Source organism: Pholis gunnellus (genome assembly GCF_910591455.1).
Source record: "Pholis gunnellus genome assembly, chromosome: 16".
NCBI classification, from domain to species: domain Eukaryota; kingdom Metazoa; phylum Chordata; class Actinopteri; order Perciformes; family Pholidae; genus Pholis; species Pholis gunnellus.
In genome coordinates this window covers 16,217,544-16,236,157 of record NC_136543.1, presented here as the reverse complement: position 1 = coordinate 16,236,157, position 18,614 = coordinate 16,217,544, and the positions used below count along the sequence as shown (strand labels likewise).

The 18,614-nt window shown below is 42.0% G+C and overlaps 1 protein-coding gene across 1 annotated transcript in view; it reads left to right on the top strand.

Annotated features, from left to right (window-relative positions):
• ptprua (protein tyrosine phosphatase receptor type Ua) overlaps positions 1-18,614 on the top strand; it is a gene marked incomplete at its 5' end in the record, with an annotated part of 157,091 nt that overhangs the window by 92,735 nt on the left and 45,742 nt on the right. Inside the window, 5 exons of the mRNA XM_079176640.1 lie at positions 3,389-3,504; positions 6,584-6,755; positions 7,684-7,977; positions 13,429-13,749; positions 16,643-16,752. Coding sequence (XP_079032766.1) covers positions 3,389-3,504; positions 6,584-6,755; positions 7,684-7,977; positions 13,429-13,749; positions 16,643-16,752 — 1,013 coding nt within the window. The remainder of the gene's footprint in view (positions 1-3,388; positions 3,505-6,583; positions 6,756-7,683; positions 7,978-13,428; positions 13,750-16,642; positions 16,753-18,614) is intronic.

Below are 18,614 nucleotides of genomic sequence, written 5' to 3'. Positions count from 1 at the left end.
CAGGGGTGTATACTTCGCTGTAGTTTAGTTGTATAGTTCACTCGTCTAATCTGCAGAGTTTGTGAAACGTACAAGGTTTATACGTGGGAAATGGTGTTGTTTGATATGCGCCTGAGGAGATTTGTTTCCCTCTCTCAATGCTTATTGGTGGACTAGAGCATGAAAAGGGCTGCAGAGAGGAAAGAGAAAATGAGCAATGGGTCAAATGGGAGATGCAATTTCTATCGTTCCATCCTCAGCCAGATGTTGCTGTTGGTTACTGTGGAAACCAAGGATAAAAGTGGGTCTTGTGTGAATAGCGCCAGCCTCTCCATCAGAATTATATTTTGTCCATCATATTGGTAGAAACAATTTGCCCAGAACATGTTACACCACAGCAAAAGAATCAGTCATTGTTGTTTGTGTCTAATATAAAGGTTATTATTTTATTAAACAATGTTCAGGAGATTGAGGTTCAGTGATAAAAGGGTAGCAAATAATGCTTCCGTATGTCTATTAGATAAACAGAGCCTTTGTTACTGTAGCTTCACCTGTCACATTACAGAATCTATCTTATCCTAAATCTGTGTTCAGCTTGTTATTTCTTTCTGTGGAGCTGCAGAGAATAACCATCAACATGAAAACAGCAGGTTTATATGACTCCAGTTGAGTAAGATGTACTTGTTTCATTTATAAAACAGACTCTAACAGATGTCACGGAGATACATTTGCACAGTACTCGCTTCTGAATTACTGACAGTGGAAATGTAAGTAAGCTAGAAATCCAATATTTGGAACTTTATAACTTTCTTTCACTAAATTTGGTGAAGAAATATCAGAGTAGGTGCTGACCCGGTACTGACCATCGTGTTCATGTTGTGTCGGAAGCACAGGCATTATTCTTGGTAGCTAATCATCACTTGCTGTCTGCTAGTGTTACCCAGCTGAGGTGATTTGTTTGAATTTGAACCCTCAAACACCAGTGTTAACTGTGGGACTATAACCTTTATCCCGATCGTAACCATTTGTCTCGAACTCTGATGTTGGTACTCATTTTTCAGGTCTGTTCATATAGCATTAAAATAAAGGTAATTAGTTTGTTTAGTCATGTCTACTGGCTAATGCTGGTTTAGACATGTTTCTGCCAAAAACACATTAATTGTGTTAAGAAATAGAACTTCAGTTCCATTTCATATTGGCACAAAATATAATTACTCTTCTATCAACTCTTATAAACTTTTATGTGAAAAGAGTGAGAGAACCATTTTTTCTATGTAGGTGCCTGGGTGTCGTTAATGATATACTTTGTGCCAACTTTTAAATGAATGCAAATGTTGGAAGCTTAGATTTGCTTCTAGAAATGCTAATATTCTAAAGATAATTGTTCGATACAGAGAAGACCACAATACTTGTTATCTAATGTAATGGATTTGAGAACTTGACATATGGCCAAGTAAGGCATTAGTGAATTTGCAAAGTACCCCTTCAAAATAGGTGCACGGTAATGAGAAAAGGGCAACGTTTCTTCTAAAGCTAACGTCTGATGGTTTAAATCATCCTCAACAGTAAGCCGAGACATTTTGACACAGTCACTGGTGGAAAAGCACAGGTGAATAATCAAGTGAATGATGGTTGAAATGAATTCCGCTGCTTCAGATCCGGGGTGATAGTCGTGGCAGACTGGGTCATCCTTGATGTTAATATATCGCGACAATTGTGCATTTCTTAGTATGCAAGGTCAAAATGTCATTTTCTGTGACGTCACATTTTGAAGGGTAATCGCTTTACAGACATTATTGACTTTTTGGGGAGCTGAATCAAAACAACTCAAATCAATCACTGGTGTTCCTCAGGAGCAGTGCGGCGTTTTTTGTCTGCATTGCAGTGACTCAAGTCATTATCACAGACTGATTACTAGAAATGACAGAGACACATACTGTACATATATCATACGTGTGCTCTGCGGTTTTCTGATCAATCCGAAGAGAGCTGAAGAAATGAGTGGAGGTCAATTATCTTACCACTAACTAATTCAATTCTTCCCATTAAAAAAGTACCCAGTGGGGTTTTGACCACTCGAGGAACTGCGGGGCAATGCTTTGATGAGAAGGCCCCAGTTTTGTTGATATCTCATGTTCTGCTAGCATGGACCGGGCATAAGTGGCACGTTTTTGTTTGGACTTTTTCGTGCTATTCCACTGATTGGCAGTTGGTGGTGGTAATGCTCCAATAGGTAGCAATGTGCCAACAAAAGGCAGACGAAGACCGCTAGCTAAGAAAAAATGGACGTAACAATGTAGGAAATATATTCCACTTCATCATATTTGTCAATGTTTTATGAGGAAGGAAATGCAATTAACCGGTTTCTCAAGGGGGGGGAAAAAAACCTAAATGTAAATGTATTTCAGAGAACTCCACAGGATCCCTTAAAGAAATGAGCTGAAAATATGTTGCTCTATATTAAATGACGACACTGTGGATTTATTACTGCTCTGTGCGGCCATATGGTGTTTCACACATTGCAGTAAACAAATGTAAAGCTGTTTGTGTATACTGGCAGAGACGGGTGTACTAACTAACCGCGGGGTATGTCATTTGATAAACGCAATGCACATGCGTTTCAACGGACGCATTCCTTATGCTTGTCTTTAATAAGCATGTTCAAATTAATCGCTTGGTTAAATCAGCCTTCGTTTGAGTCAGTTTCTGCTGTTTCGTATTTTTTTTGACATTTGCTATTGAGTAATAATTCAGGAGCCATAGAAACACAAAATAAGGATATGCTTGTGTTCTTGATAGGGCTTTAAATAATAATGTAATTCAGACTCTAGATACAGAAGAATCCTAATACATGTGTAAATGAGAACAGCATTTGATGCTGCAGAAAAACATTCTCTCTGTGATCGTAGGCAACTGTGTCTCTGTCAAACCGAATGGGGAATGTCTGTACGTCTGCGCTTGTCTGGCTGGGGCGGGTGTAATCTTCAAAAATGTCTGTCTTGATAAGTTATTTTGTCTCATATTCAGCCTTATGATCTGTATTTTCTTTATATAAGTGGAAACCTCTGCCAATGGGGGTCAGATTATTCTACTTGGCTCCAAAAACAGCTTCAGTTGATACTTTCAAATCGATACAGTAAGTTTGTTAAATATGAAATATCTAGCAGAATAGTTTTGGGTTTGGTTTATATACGTTGTTCGTTATACACAACTCTGCTATATGTATTCTATATCTTATCCATGTTCATGTGGTTGTATCCAGGCCTGGGTTTGTAGTCATTGTACAATAAATCACATTTCACATCTGTGTGTTTGATATATTTAGACAGTGATGCTGGGCTCCAGATGTGCCACTTTCATCACTGTGTGTGTGTGTGTGTGTGTGTCTGTGTGTGTCCTCCTTCCACAGACAAGGTGCCTCATTTCTCTCGGCTGGGTGACGTGGAGGTGAATGCCGGGCAGAATGCCTCATTCCAGTGTGTCGCCACGGGCAAAGTTTCTGAGATTGAGCCCTTCCTCCTGGAGGTGAGAACAAGATATGTCTGTGGGTGTCTGTGTTTTTTTTGATTATCGTTGCCGAAACAGTCAAACCAAATATCTCAGAACCGGGATAATAGAATGGGATGGGAGATTGTAGGAAGAAGAGCCAACACAAAGGATAAAGGGAAAGACTTGTTTGGTATTTAGTTGAAAGTCTTACACAGAACAGCTTACAGTAGTTTGCATGCACGGCTGCTGGCCACACTCCCGTTTAAGTCTCATTCAGGCTGCTGTTTACATGCGCTCAGCCTTCAACCAGTTAAGAGAATATAGAGACTTTGCCGGCACATAGAGCACCATGTATTGGGATGAACATGATATCCAAGCTGCTAACAAAGACGACACAGTGGAGTTTACGGCTAACTGTCATCCTTTAAACTGTGCATTGCCATTTTTCTGAGTTACTTAACTACACCTGAGGACACCCAAACCCTTTTAAAGAAAAGTGAATCATAGCTAAGCTGAGGGTTATGTTGCTTGACATAAAAGGGACATTCCAACTTTTCTACGCTTCATCATCTTTAATGTGTGATTGAAATGGAATACACACCTAGTGGATGAATTATGACATACATGAAGACTTAAACGATGAGGTTTGACGGGCGCTTTTTTTATTGATGTCATCTGATGGCGGCTTCTTCTTCTGCACTGATTTAATGGCACCCAACAGGAGAAATAGCCCCATCTCAATGAACCAACTCCTAATATGCACATACCGGAAACATGCATTCATTTTTTTGGAAATGTGGTTCAAATGTGCACAACATTTGGATTGGAACCTGTCTAGACGCTCCGAGGGAGTTTTGGCAGCTCTGAAATAATCATTGAAGTTACATATCTTACACATCTTTGCCACAACAGCATTATAATTGAACGCCTGCATCACACGCTGGGGGTTATTGAGTTTGAAAGCTGTCGGCTTGTACCAAGCATGGAGGGTTTAGATTAAAAGAGTTACATTATGGGTGTGTGGTACGCTGCTGTGAAACTCGACCATATAACGTGCTACAAGTCATGAAATCTCAGCTTCTGCTGCATCAATTTTTATTTTATTTTAAAATATGTCCTCCACAAGTCCCCCAACATTGAATCTGTGTTAATATCACACTGAATTGAATTGCCTGATGACAAAGAGTTGAAGTCACCTCCTCTAACCTTTAGATGAACTGTTTACAGTGGTAGTTGTTAAAGGGAATGGGAGCCATTATCTTAACCATTGGCATAACACCAGTGCTAATACTGTAATTTTGTGATCTTGAATAATGTAGCAAGTGTGTGACTCCCGAGTTTATCTTTTAATGGTTGTGTTGCGGGGAAATGAGTCATTTGAGGATTCGGATGATTATTGCGCCTATATGCGCCTCTGCTTTTGCAGCTTTTGGATTGTGGTGGCATTTATTTACTAAAGCCCCTAAAGTCGTTTCTCTCATGCACAAACCGAAGATAGTTTCAATTCTCCTAGTTTGAATATGAGCTAATATTAGTCTTCAGAAATTCATCCCCGAATGCCTCCACTCTTCTCCTCTGGCCTTGAAGCCTGCACATCGAAGTGCTTTTGAAATGATGGCAGCGGGGAGAAGGCGCTTTGCAAATGAGATCTCAGTATTCGTGGTGATCCATCCCTTGTGTTTCCACCCGATTTCCTTCCGCACACCCCTCTCTCATCTCTGTATTGAAGCCTTTGAAGATCATCGGCATGTGAAAAAGATTTTTTTTTTTTCATCAGTTTCAGAGTTTGCGACTTTGTTGTCTGAGCTACGCAAACACGCACACAAGAAAATGCAAAGCAACAATACAAGGCTTGTCTTTTGTAATTTGACAGTATGCTGCAGTGAACTTCTCTTCGTAAGTCAACGCTCTCTTCAGCTCCTCCCTACCTTTCTCATTAAAAGAAGAAAAAAAAAGTAAACCTGGTAACAGCAGAAAATAGAGATATTTCACAACCCATTACTGCCTTCTGTTCCTCCATTTGTTGTTCGGGGCGCGTTTGATCATCAGCACTGAGTCTGCTAATTGCTGCTTTCCTTTTGATCTCCTGGTTCTGGGGAGGTCCTCTCCAGATCAGTCTGTAGCTGCTCACCTCTACTCTGTTTTCTATTTAGGTAGTCCAAGCAAATAGTTAGCATAATGTTTCTTAAACAATTAGCATCATATTTCCTCAGCTGTCCTCTGGCCCAGACTGCAGACGGCTGTCTCAAATGCTACATACGTACAGTACATTTTAAACATTTAAAACAACTCTTACTAACAATGTGATGCGGGGCACGCTGCCACACAGGAATGGCGTCAGACTTGGCTAATGGAAGCATTTCTTTGTTTTTAAAGCCTGCAGGTGGATTGTAATGTTGCAGAGTTTTTAGGTGACTCATGTGAAAAATCTAAAATGTGGAAAGCTGCACTTTGAAGAGTCTATCTAAAAAGAAAAAAAAAACACAACATTTCCAGAAGAAGAGACAGATTATATTGATACTAAACACGTTCTAATCTGTAGCTTTAGGCAGTAGCACCCAGCCACTGCACATGCAATATCACATTTTCTTACAGCACCGGCATTCCCCTCCTATCCTCCTAAACCAATTAAAAACATACAGATGTCAAACCCACTTACTTGAAAAGAATAAGCAAGAGCAGGCGACAGTTTACATAATAATCCTGCTTATTCTGTGAAGGAGCTGCATATATATATTGTAGCTCGCACCTGAAAACGGCTCATTGCGAGTGTTGGCCTCATGTTCCACTGGTTGAGCCTTCAGTGTGCCTGAAGCGCTGACACATTAGCATGGCAAAGATGAGGAGCTGTCAGCTCTAGCCCCCGTGCTGGGAACAGCAACCCAGGAGGCCTGTGTCAGCGGCCTCACCAGCGTAAACACTATTGTTACCGGTGACATTTATCAACCATTTATTATCTTGCCCTCGCTTGCAGCTAATTCCAACCCTCCTTTGTCTTTGTCTCAGCCTGCTGCCCATTTTTAATCACTTGAATAGACTTCAGGTAAACATGTGCAGTTCGGTCGCTCATTTGCTGCTTTCTCTCTGTGTGTGTGTGTGTGTGTGCGTCCGTCAGCGGAGAAACAGCGTGGTGCTGGACACATCCCTGCTGTCGAGGTTGAGCCACAAGCGGCTGATGGCGTCTTTCCATGTCGAGGCACAGCGTGGGGAGCAGGACCTCTACCGCTGCATCACCCTGTCCCCCAGGGGCGCCGCCGTCTCCAACTTTGGAGAACTCATTGTCAGAGGTAAGCTAGATTTAGGGAACATGTGACTGATTTGATCAGTGTTGGGAAAGAGTTACAAGACGGACATTTTTTTGTTCTTAACTAAACACAGAGATGGGACTTATATCTACCCTCTATCCAACTGCCCGGCCTGACAACATTTGTTTCTTATGGAATTAGTGATTGTAATATAATAACTGAATATAATTATATATTGCAATCCATAAATGTATATGTAAAAAAATATATATATATACGTGTATATATATATACTCATCTCACTCTCCTATGCAATCAATCATGTTTCAAAAACACTAAGCTACTCCCTTAAGTAAACCACTGACAATGTCTGACAATGTTGTTTTATATTCTAATAAATAATGTCATAAAATACTAGCTGTAGTCACTGTGTCAGTCAACCCTCTCTTCGCTCACATATTATACCATGAGAGAAATTCATTTGATGTTTTCTGGGTTGATAAGGGTCATATTATCCATCAAGGCTGGTTTTTTATGTGCGGAGAGGACCTAATTAGTAATGCAATTATTTATGCAAATAAGCACGTATTCGGCATCATTAGAATACAAATTAAGAATTGACAGCATTCAGTAGTCTCTCTCTCTCTAACCCTCTATCTCTCTCTGTCTCATATACTTGATGTGATTGAAGGATTTTTATGACTCAAAGCTCTAACAGAGCGGAAAAATTGTTATTGAAACGATAAAACAAAAAAGAGAAAAATCAATTACATAAATCCTTGACTTCTCCTTTGCTGGCATGACTTGGCGCTTTTCTGCTGAAAAGACCAATGTTTGACTGTTTTTCAATAGTGTTTTTCAGGGCGGATTTTCATCTATGTGCTTCTGTTGCTTTTAAGTAATATTAGTCCCAAAACTTCAGAAATATATATATGTATCAGATATAATGACGAGACATTCTTTATTGCAGTGCCCCCAACACCGATTGCTCCCCCTCAGCTCCTGCGGGCAGGCCCCACCTATCTGATCATCCAGCTCAACACCAACTCCATCGTGGGGGATGGACCGGTCATTCGGCGGGAGATCCAGTACCGGGCCAGCCAGTCCACGTGGACGGAGACTCACGGTGTGGGCTCACTTACCTATAAGATTTGGCATCTGGAGCCAGACACAGAGTACCGCATCAGTGTCCTGCTCACCCGGCCCGGGGAAGGGGGAACAGGAGCACCTGGACCCCCTCTGACCAGCAGGACAAAGTGTGCAGGTGAGTCCGATGAAGCATTGACAACGGTGCAAACAGGAACTGCTAATGGTAGTTCATGGCAACATTTTTACCACCCAAAGCATATTGGGAGCTGTAGTGCCAAAACTTGATCATGTTTATCCAGGCTAGAAATAAGTACATGGAACATTAACTTTCTGCATTTTACACCTTTTATACATTTTTTGCAAGCGTCTTAACGTCTTGACGTTAGCATTTAGTTCACAGCACCTACTACAGCTTCACACGGATGCTACGTGTAGCATGATTTTGCTCTATTTGTCTTGTAAAGGCCTCTACACACCCGGGGCAGGACGAATAAACAACAACTACTGAATCAAAACTATTCATAACATATTTGCTACCGTAGCAGCACTTTTTCAGTTCAAGGTCTCAATAGATTTGTGTAGGCAGAGGACCAACTACTGGCATCCTATTGACCCAGAGCCGCTAATGGCAGTCTGTCTGAGCTAAATTGCTGCATAACCAAAGCTGTAAGTTATAAGCTGTAAGTTATTTTATTGAGTTTCCTTTTAGCCAAGTGCTCTTAGTGAACTCTTAGTGAATTTGCCAGCAGTAAACGGTTTCGCAGTGTATATGTCTTTTATGGGCTTTTATTGTGAAAGTTAAGAATGGAAGAAGCGGGTCTGCTTTGCGCTGCCTTTGTCAAGGATGAAAGGAGTAATAAAGATTGCTTTCTTGGTTCAGACTAGTGAGATTTTGTGTTGTTGTGTACGTTTTGAATATTTCCGTTCTGCGAGAGGTGCAAAAGCTAAAAAAAATCAAACTTGTTTTGAAAAAAATGAAGACTCTTTTTCACTGCCAGAAATCCTGTGTGAAAATACTCATGATAAAGACATGAAAACATATACTGATCACTCCACTGTCTTCATATAGCAAATAGTTGTCTGATGCTGTATTAATGCTCTGAATATTGTACAGAGGACCTTTTAATAATTTACTTAATAATCAATTAATGGGTCGAGTGCTAATTAAATAACAGCCCGAAATAGAAATTGTATTTTGTTCATTGCAAACCGAGGACTCAAAGCAACACTACAAAACAACAAACAGAAGACCATCTGGTTGCTCCTGCAGCAAACACTGTTTTCAGAGTCGGATGCTCTGAGATTCACCCGAGTTCTGAGCTGCAGCTGGGAGCCGCATCAAACTGCTTTGACGCATCGCTTAACAACTTGTAGTTTGCCTGCAGCCACTGAGAACAAAAGGTGTGTTTGCTGTTATCTACAGTCATTTACATGCGGGACAAGGTTTTGTTTGAGTTGCATGACATAACGTGTGAAGATTCATATTTTGAAGCACCACACCCTCGGGACTGGTCTGAACCCAGCCGTAGAAAGAAAGGTTTAGCTCAAGAGCTCGTTTAGTGCAGACGTTCTCGTGTCATGCGAGCAGAGGACAGCGTCGTCTCGCCACATCTCCGTCTGTGTTTTAGTCGCAGTGCTGCTCATCCGGGTGAAAAAAGACACCCTGCCGCTCTGTCAAGTAGGCGGCGTGACACCCCTGTCACCTGCCACACTCTTTGATCCACTCTCGTCAGTGTCTTCCTCTCGCCCACCTATTGTCAACTCCCATTGCTCAGATGAGAAGCTTTATCCTCGGGGAACAGGGAGGCCCTGTGACACGACGCTCTGGATGAATTTTGTCTTCCCAATGTGCCCCGGAGAGACATTTCTTTTAGCACAGTGGCTCCTATTCTACAGACAGTCTTTGAATGTGACATTTCATACTTACTGGTGCAGAGGATTGCAATCCCATGGGCCATTGTTGAGGGTGGCCCGGTTCAGATGCTAAACGAATGATGCAGGCTTGTGCTCCCCCCCCGCAGTGTTCATGCTTTTTTGTGTGGTGGGGAATTCTGTCAAAACTCAATCACCTTCTGACTTTCTAACCCCTCCCCTTTTGATTGGAACAAATATTAACCCATTTAAGAGTTGGTTTTAATATGGTGTATTATCATTGGAAGCAAGCTTACAAAAAGGGTTATCCACACTTTCAATATTTTTTATAATTGTCCTTGAATCTTAATTTGCAAAAAAATGTGTGTACTCTGATGTCTTACATCTGATGATTTCATATTGTGCCCACAGTGTCCATGTCATCATGCTTGAACATAACTTCAGATATCTCATTTGTTTATCATCACATGACTAAAAAAAAAATGAAAATGAAAGTCAAATTACATGATAAGGAAACCCGTGTCAGAATATAAGTGTAGTGCAAAGTCAACGTGAACAACACACACGGTGTGTAGATCTTTCAGGGCTGATGGTGCTTTGCTCATCTCATCTGGATTTAGAGAGTGTGCTGCTTTGTGACTAGTTATTCAAATCATGTTCTAACACTCTCTCATATGTGTTCATGTGTCAGAAAATAATTGTTCAAATTGAAAGTGGTGAGGTCTGAAAGCGATTCATTTCTGACAGAATCTCCGTGGCTACAAATTAGCGACTTTGACATGAATGCAGATATGCCTCTCACGTAGCGTAGCATTCATGCTTCCTGTCTCTTGATTACATGTTTATGTAATATTGGCATGTTTCACATGATTCTGATGGCTCACATTTTAGTTTTCTAGGAAATGGCTCAATTGAAAATTGGCATGTATTTCTTTAAGTCCATTCATCTCGATGCTTCAATATGCTTATTAAGACTGTCCATCACTTTTCATGTAAACAACCAAGTGCGATGCCATGAATGCCTACGAGGATATACTCTCCAAAAGTGTGTGTGCTGTTCTCCCCTTGCAAACGATTAATTGTGTCGAGACAACAAAACACAGAGGACCAGTCTTACTGCGGCTTTAGCGCTGGTTAGTCCATGCGCAGATTTGCCTCAAACACAAGTGCTTTATTTATCAAACAGACGCAGCCGGCTGGAGACACAATGTCAGTTTAGAGTGTTTGCAAGATGTGTCTCTCTGCTCATTGCATATGCAGTTGACTCCTACATTTCAAAAGTATAATATATCCTGTAGGCCAAAGATTCTGTTCTGCTTGTTGCTGTTAATGACATGCAAACAGTCCGCGACAGACATATATAGCAATAAGCACATACAAGTATTGCAAGTTGTATTCCTTTTTTGCTAGGCCAATCTCTACTCCTCTCTGCAATCCATTACAGGATGATTTGTTAAGTACATTTAACTTTCATGAAGCCACGGAATATCAAAATGATTTAGAGGTAAATTTCAAGAAAGTGATTCCTGCAGGAAGTCGTTCACAATGTGCGTGTCAGCAGTCCAAACCACATGTGGTTTCAATGGTAAGTATCAGGGTGTGCACTGATAGTCCATCATAATTCCAACATAGCTCCTGGCAGGAGGGACAGGCCTCAGTGGCAGCTCACTGAGGCAGCTGTTAAAGATGAGGAGCATGAGATGAAACGTGCAGACCCATAGGGGCTCTCCCTCATTCATCTTTTTCTCCCCCCCCCCCCCCCCCCCCCTCCAAACGCTCATCTCTTCTCCGGCCTCCCTCCTGCTGTGCTGCACCCCCCCCCCCTCTGCCTCTGGCTAATCCCTCTGATTAGGCTAATCAAGCTGAATGTCAGTTTGGGGTATAGGACTGCTGGTGGACCGGCGGGTGGAGAGGACAGGACAGAGCGTGCTGCGGTGCTGCTGTAATGATGAGTAATGGTGTCTTGAGCAGAAAGTGAACGTGCAGTCAGTGGGTCCCTGGTGGCAGACCTGGTTAAAGCAGGATTAGAATGTATACAAGGGCTGATGTTGTAAAAATAAAAAAAAATCTGACATCAAGCCAGTTATTCTCATGCACCTTTGACATGATGGATATGATATAATTTTTCAAATTGACATTGTTAATATATGATTGATTGGTAATATTTCCTGGTCAGGTTTTTATCTTGTGTATCAGCTGTGAAGACACAAATCAGCCAAACTCTGTTTCACCCTTTTCGGGAAAGAGCAAAACGTCTTTCACATCAGCAAGGACATTCTCTTCTCTGTCCCCTCAGAACCGATGTCTCCTCCGTGACATTGCTTCATTCATAAACGCAAGAGTTTCTGACCCCCCCCCCCCCCCCCCCTATTCCTGGCTTCCAGCAGTCTGCAGCTCTGCACTGCCAGCCTGTGCCACACTGAAGGCATTGCCCTCCTCTTGGTTTATCTGATGTCTCAGCAGCACACTTGAAGATCCAGGCCAGGCTTGAGGAAGAAAATACCCCCCCCCCCGTGTGCTTGACACTGTACATTTTGCATAATGGGGACATGGACATCCGCAATCACAGCTGTCACAGATGAAAGTAATAATTGGGGTTCACAAATGATTTTCTGGCCCTGTACTGGTCTCCTGCTGAACCTCCTTCATGTTAGGAGAGATGGAAATGTAGACTGTTGTTGTTGTGTGCTACTTCCTCAGGCAGTTTTATTGATTCACCCCTCTGTAACCTCGTAGTGTAAGTTTGTAAAGTCAGCTGCAACTGTTGCTGTCTCCTTTCCCCCATCCGTATTTCTCTTTTAAGCTGCTCCAGGTAAGATTGTTTTTTTCGGTAAAAATACGCTTGTCTTGTCAGCATGAATCTCAAAGTTGTGCTGCAACGGAAAACAGCACATCATCCCCTGCAACTTTAAATAAATTGATCACGGGCTGCCATCCATCTATTCTATTTTGTCTCAACGTCCAGTGGCAGCAAAGTAGCCAAACAACTGTCTCCCCAGTCACGTCCTCTTGGCAGATCCGAAGATGGTCTCAGGATGATCTGGGATATGTAGTCCCTTCAGCATGCTCTGGCTCTCCCTTGGGTCTCCTCCCAATTGGACCTTCCCAGAACACCTCCTGGAGGAAGTGTCAATGGGGCATCCTGATTAGAAGTCTGAACCAGCCCAACAGGCTCCATTCAAACTGACATTCTTTGTATCCGGGCATCCTCAGGCTCACCCTTCCCACCAGAATGATGGTGAGGTACCCAGAAAAGGATCGCTCGAAGCTGTAAATTGATGGATGGTGCAACACTTGCATGAATGCAGACACTGCACCAGTCCGCATATCATTCTCATAGACCATTTTACGTAAGCCAAACTCTGGTCGGTCAGCAACTCCGGTGCTCAACTTCTGACTGTGACATTGAGTTACATATACCTGCTGATAACCCCTCATATGAAAGCAACATGTTGACATGTTTGACAGGTAACCATGTGCTATGTGAAAGGTGTCTCTTGCAGAGGTGAAACCAAAGATAATCATCACCAACTCTGCCTTTCCTCTCATCATTTTAGCATCTTTGAGGTTATTTCTTTTGGTTTTACTGTCTCCAATTGTATTGTTTTCGTTTACTCTCGCTGCTTTCATCAAACTTATTTCCAGTGGCAACAGTGTTCAACATTTTTTTTTTGGTTTCCTCTGCAGACGCTGGTAAATAAGAGCTCACTGTTTGCACTTTGTTGATACAGTTTCTGCTTCCTGTCCCTCTCAGAGCCCATGCGCGCCTTGCGGGGTCTGACGGCTGCAGAGATCCAGCCCCGGCAGCTGGCCCTTCAGTGGGAGCCGCTGGGCTACAACCTCACCCGCTGTCACACCTACTCCTTGTCCCTGTGCTACCGCTACTCGATGCCGACAGGGGGCAGCGGCGGGAACAACGCAACCGTCAGAGAGTGCCTGTCCGTGGACCGTAACACCTCTCACTTCACCCTGAGAGACCTGCCACCCTTCCGCGCGGTCCACGTCCGGCTGGCGCTGGCCAACCCTGAAGGCAAGAAGGAAAGCAGAGAGGTCACTTTCCAGACCGAGGAAGACAGTGAGTGGGCGGTTTTATTTTACCCAGAGAACGTTAGACAGGACAAAAGATCCAAGGGTTTTTGCAAGGATGTTTTTTCGTGTATGCACCGAAGCTCTTTATTGTAAGAGTTTCTCAGCTCCGGCTGCAGAACTACTTGAATTTCTAGCTTTTATTTGCACGCTCCCTCATGCTCAGATAATTATTGTACATTGCTAACACAAATCCATGCCTTTACCAGCAGAAAAAAAAGACAAATATTGAATCACAAAATATGCTGGATCAGCGTAACTAAATGGAAGAGCAGCCTTTTAAATGGAAACCAGTGGAACATTAATCAGCTGTGGCCCGGTAGCAAAATGGTAAAATGATTTCGCTTATCTTTGTATTAGTATTTTCCTGTGTACATCAGCAGATTAGGCACATTCTAATGCAAATTCCCAGAGAGTGGAAGTACAGAAGGTCAAACACTTATTGTTATGTAGAATAAGCGAGTCTTTTAAATGTAATTGAATGCCACTCAGAAAGATTCTTGACCCGGTGGAGAGAAGGAGAGGGAAGGACGGCTATGATATGAAATTGGCAGCATTTTATTTTTTTTCATGTCATCATCAAAATACATTTTAGCATCGGCTTAGAAATGAAATATTGTTTCTTTTTTTCAATTTTACACCAACACTTGAAAATACCAAGCAGTGGAGGATAGAAGAAAACTTAATTATGTACACCTACACATAACCTTATCTTAGGCAGGAAGAAATGAATTTACATAAATTGAATGTAGCTTGGTATTTTTTTACTCATTAGATTTGACTGGTTAGGAAGTGACAAGTAAAAACACGTCTAAAAAAACAAAAAAAAACAAGCCGTGATTGTCCCCACTTTACTTGATATTTTGAATCTCGGCGCCGATGGAATGTTTTGCTTTTGAGCCGCTGCATGCCAGTCTGACAGTTTGACAATCCCCAATCCCCCTCGCACAAGGAGAGCCGCCATCACCCTCACAACTACAGTAATTGAGCCGCAGTTCGGTGACAGCTCCTCTTGCCTGTTTCATAGCGGCTCAACAATCAAACACTGGTGCAGCACTTTGCTTACGCTGTGTCTCTGCTGCTTCTAGGAAGCAGATTTGGTTTGTGAAGGCTTCATGGATGCAGCAGGCTTTTTGTATGGCGCGCTTTGCCTACCACAGCTTCAGCTTCTGAGGCAAACAGAAGAAGTTTGATATTGCAGGAGAGGAGCATTGCGTAATTCAGTCACAGCTAACACCCAATCAGTGAGACCTCTCTGGACCTTTGTAAGAATAACAATTGATAGTTTATTTTTTAAGCTTTTGAAGCATTGGAATTAGGACATACAGTGATGTTCAAGCACTAGAACATTAGTTTTTATGGTATGTATGTAATGTAGCATGAAGCTTAGTATCAGGACATTACAATAAAAATAACTAGAACTGACACCAACAAAGACCCAATTTTACAACATTTATGCCTAGGTTTATAGTGGTAATAATGACATTGTACTCAAAAAGTAGTGAGGCCTTAAATGTGGCGGTAGCCTATAGGTAGGATAGGGCTCGAAATATAAGCAATTGTATCTAACTCACAAGTTACACAAGTATTTTTGAAAGAGAAAAATACACATGACCAGTAACATTATTACTGAAAATGTCTGTTGTCACCATCCATCACAGTTTACAGACTGACTTTCTGCTTCAATTTTTACGACATAAGAACAATCAGCTGCCACGGGTCTTAGTGAAGATCTTAGTTTCAAATCATATTCCTCTGTAACGTAAACAATTATGACTAAATATGCAATCAAAGTTCGCAAAAAAACATCCTTTGGTATTATATATTCAAACACTGAATAATGATTAGGACAGTGTGGAGGTGGTTTGATCAGATTTGACCAACATTAGCTAATCTTGGTATAAATAATCAGGTTCATTATCTGACTGGAGTTTATGGTAACTTAATGAATGCATTGCCCAGAACTACTTAAATAAAAACCAAGTTGTAATAACTTGAAAATTACTTTTATATGTCAGATAACAAAATCTAAAATTGTACTTAGATATGGAATATCAAATCACGCTGCTTTTTATTCGGTAACATTGTACAACGGCAGCTTCACAGACTGAGACAGTCTCACTGCATCCAGGGCGGTATTGCTTTAGCTTTCATTTCCTGTGTCTTCCTGAATTCCTACATTTTAAAATGGAAATGTGATTCACTCAATATAGATGCAGCCAGATTTATTTTTGGATGAGCAACAGTGTGTTTTCCCTTTCCTGCTCAAAACTATCAGACTTAGTAGCATATTATTTAAGACTACCCTCCCAGCGTGAGAGCTCTCTTAATTCTCATTTTGTGAGATGTTAATGCTGGAGGGATATTATCTCCAAGTGCTACCACAGGGGCACCGGAGCCAGCAGTCCACTGTGAATGATAATTTATTCTCAGAATTTAATAAACCGCTCAGCACATGCCACCAATAAAGTAGGTTCTGCTTTAAGGAGATGCATCTCATTAAGCCAAAACATGCAGAGAAGGTACTCAGCCAGTTCACAGGTTGGATTACTTTGCCGTTTTTTTCTGTCGGTAAGGTGCTAAAAAAGAAAAATTGACTGTCATGCTCCAAGACACGGTGCTCTGTTATCAGACTGTAGAAGCCAGAATCTCAATTCATCCTCAGGGCTGAGAGCAAGCCGGTTTCCTTTCATCACTTCCCCTCTGCTCCGTCTCTCCATTCCCTCTTTTTCGTCCTCCTCCTTGGCCATGTACCTTTTTCGCTCTGTCAAGAATGTTCTTACCCCCCCTGGTATTCCTACGCAACAGTCCATTAACTTGAGACCCGAGCGGAGTGTTTGTTTCAGAGAAGGTTGTTGTTTTTTTCCCCTCTCCTGCTGTAGTTCCTGGCGGCATCGCTTCAGAGTCCCTGACCTTCACCCCGCTCGATGACATGATCTTCCTCAAGTGGGAGGAGCCCGTAGAGCCCAACGGCATCATCACGCAGTACGAGGTAGGACACCTTGTTAGGGATCAACGATGCGGCCGCCTTCACATCACAAATTAATCCTCTTCAGGTGTTATTCTCCCCATGCAATATCTATTTTAATTCATCCTCCTCCAGTGTAATGATGACTGAAATCAAGGAAAAGTGTCCTCTGCTCACTTTAAAGACTGCACTGCTCCCCCTCTCTGATTTCCCTCAGGCTTGTTTTTTTCTGGTTCTTGCCCAAGCGCTGGTAGCACACATGAGCCTGAGCCACGAGAGTGTGGAGGACCCACTTTTCACAGTTCATGGGATTTACTGTACATGTTCATATGGTAATGAAGCTGAAGCACAGACTTCAGGCTGTAATTACATGGGGGACGACCACTCTAATTACTTATTTGCCTAAGAGATGCCTCCACAAGGGGGCAATTTTAAATGTTTCTAATTAATTATTGATGGCCCCATATCAACCATAGACCTTTGTAGTATGGTCTTTGGAGCGTTTTCTGCAAGTAGATGTGAAGACCCACTCTGGCTTAACACATGGTCGCCTGATGGGGAGAGAAACTAGTTTCCATTCATAAGCAGATGAAGCCCGGAAACTGAGGAACTGAATTGAGTGGTGCTATACCGTTTCTCTGCATACAGATGAGGTGCCCTCATTTCTAACCTCCAAATATTACGGCTCTGAGCAGCTGTCATGCTAGCATCTGCTACTACTATTGACCAGTCATCCAGTCCTTCCACACTATGAGCAACAAGTCACCACAAGCATTTTCCCCCCAACACATCTTTTATTATTTTGAGGTTAAAGATGTGTTTAGACAAAAAGAAAAGCCGATTTCTAACTGTAAGCTCGCTACTACATTTACTGCTGTGTTCATGCGTATGTGCCTGTGTATAATCAGCCTCCGACTGATCTTACCATAAACTCCAGTTCTTTCTGCAAATTCCCTTCAGTCTCTCTCATTTTTCTCTCTCAACTGTATATGAAGCTGGTCCGCGATGCCCCCTTCAAGTGTAAACGTTTTGAACTCCTTTTTTCATCTAATGGCCTTTCCATTGATTTTATATGCAATTGCACTGCGATTACCAAGAAATAAGTGTACATAATTGCTTCCCTGCCTATTCTTATACCTTTTATAGAGCGGTGCAGGAATGAGGTCATTTTGTCGGCCAACCCCGACTCATTCCTGCACCGCTCTATGGGAGCGGTTGGTGAGCGGTTCTGTTTATCTGTGTTAAAATATATAAATGGAACAGGATGTGTTTTTTATGGTATGGCTCTATTGTATTTTTGATGTGACCAGATGAAACCATAGGCACATACTGCATGTCCAATCAAAGATTCAGGCTGACGCCTATCCCAGCATGCATTGGGTAAATGGGAGGGGACACATCATGGGTAGGTTGCAAGTCTATCACAGGCCTGACAAGCATAGATAGACAAACACGTTCACTCTCATTCACTTGTGGTTTCCAGTTTCGGCTGACCTCCAGTACGTTTCTTTGGACTGTCCGAGTGAATTGTAGCAGAAGACAGAAAACCAATATGACCAAAGAACAGCAGAGACAGCCCAGCAGGTTCACACTGAGGAAGTTCTCGCTCTAAGGTCGCACTGCTAAGTGAACTGCCACGCTGAAGTGCAGCCAAGAATGACAAATGGGCAAATTTACAAGCAGCCTTGGCAGATTTCATCAGTTTTATGAATCTTGATTTACAGACTTAAACACATTCATCAATTTGCAACAAAAAAGCAATAACATCATGCTGGTCTTCATTCATACTTGTCATTTTTATTACTTTTTTTTCTTTTCTTTTTTTTCTCCAGCTTTAATTTATCAACTAATCCTGAAATGTGTGTTAAATCAGGCCGGCAGCGCTG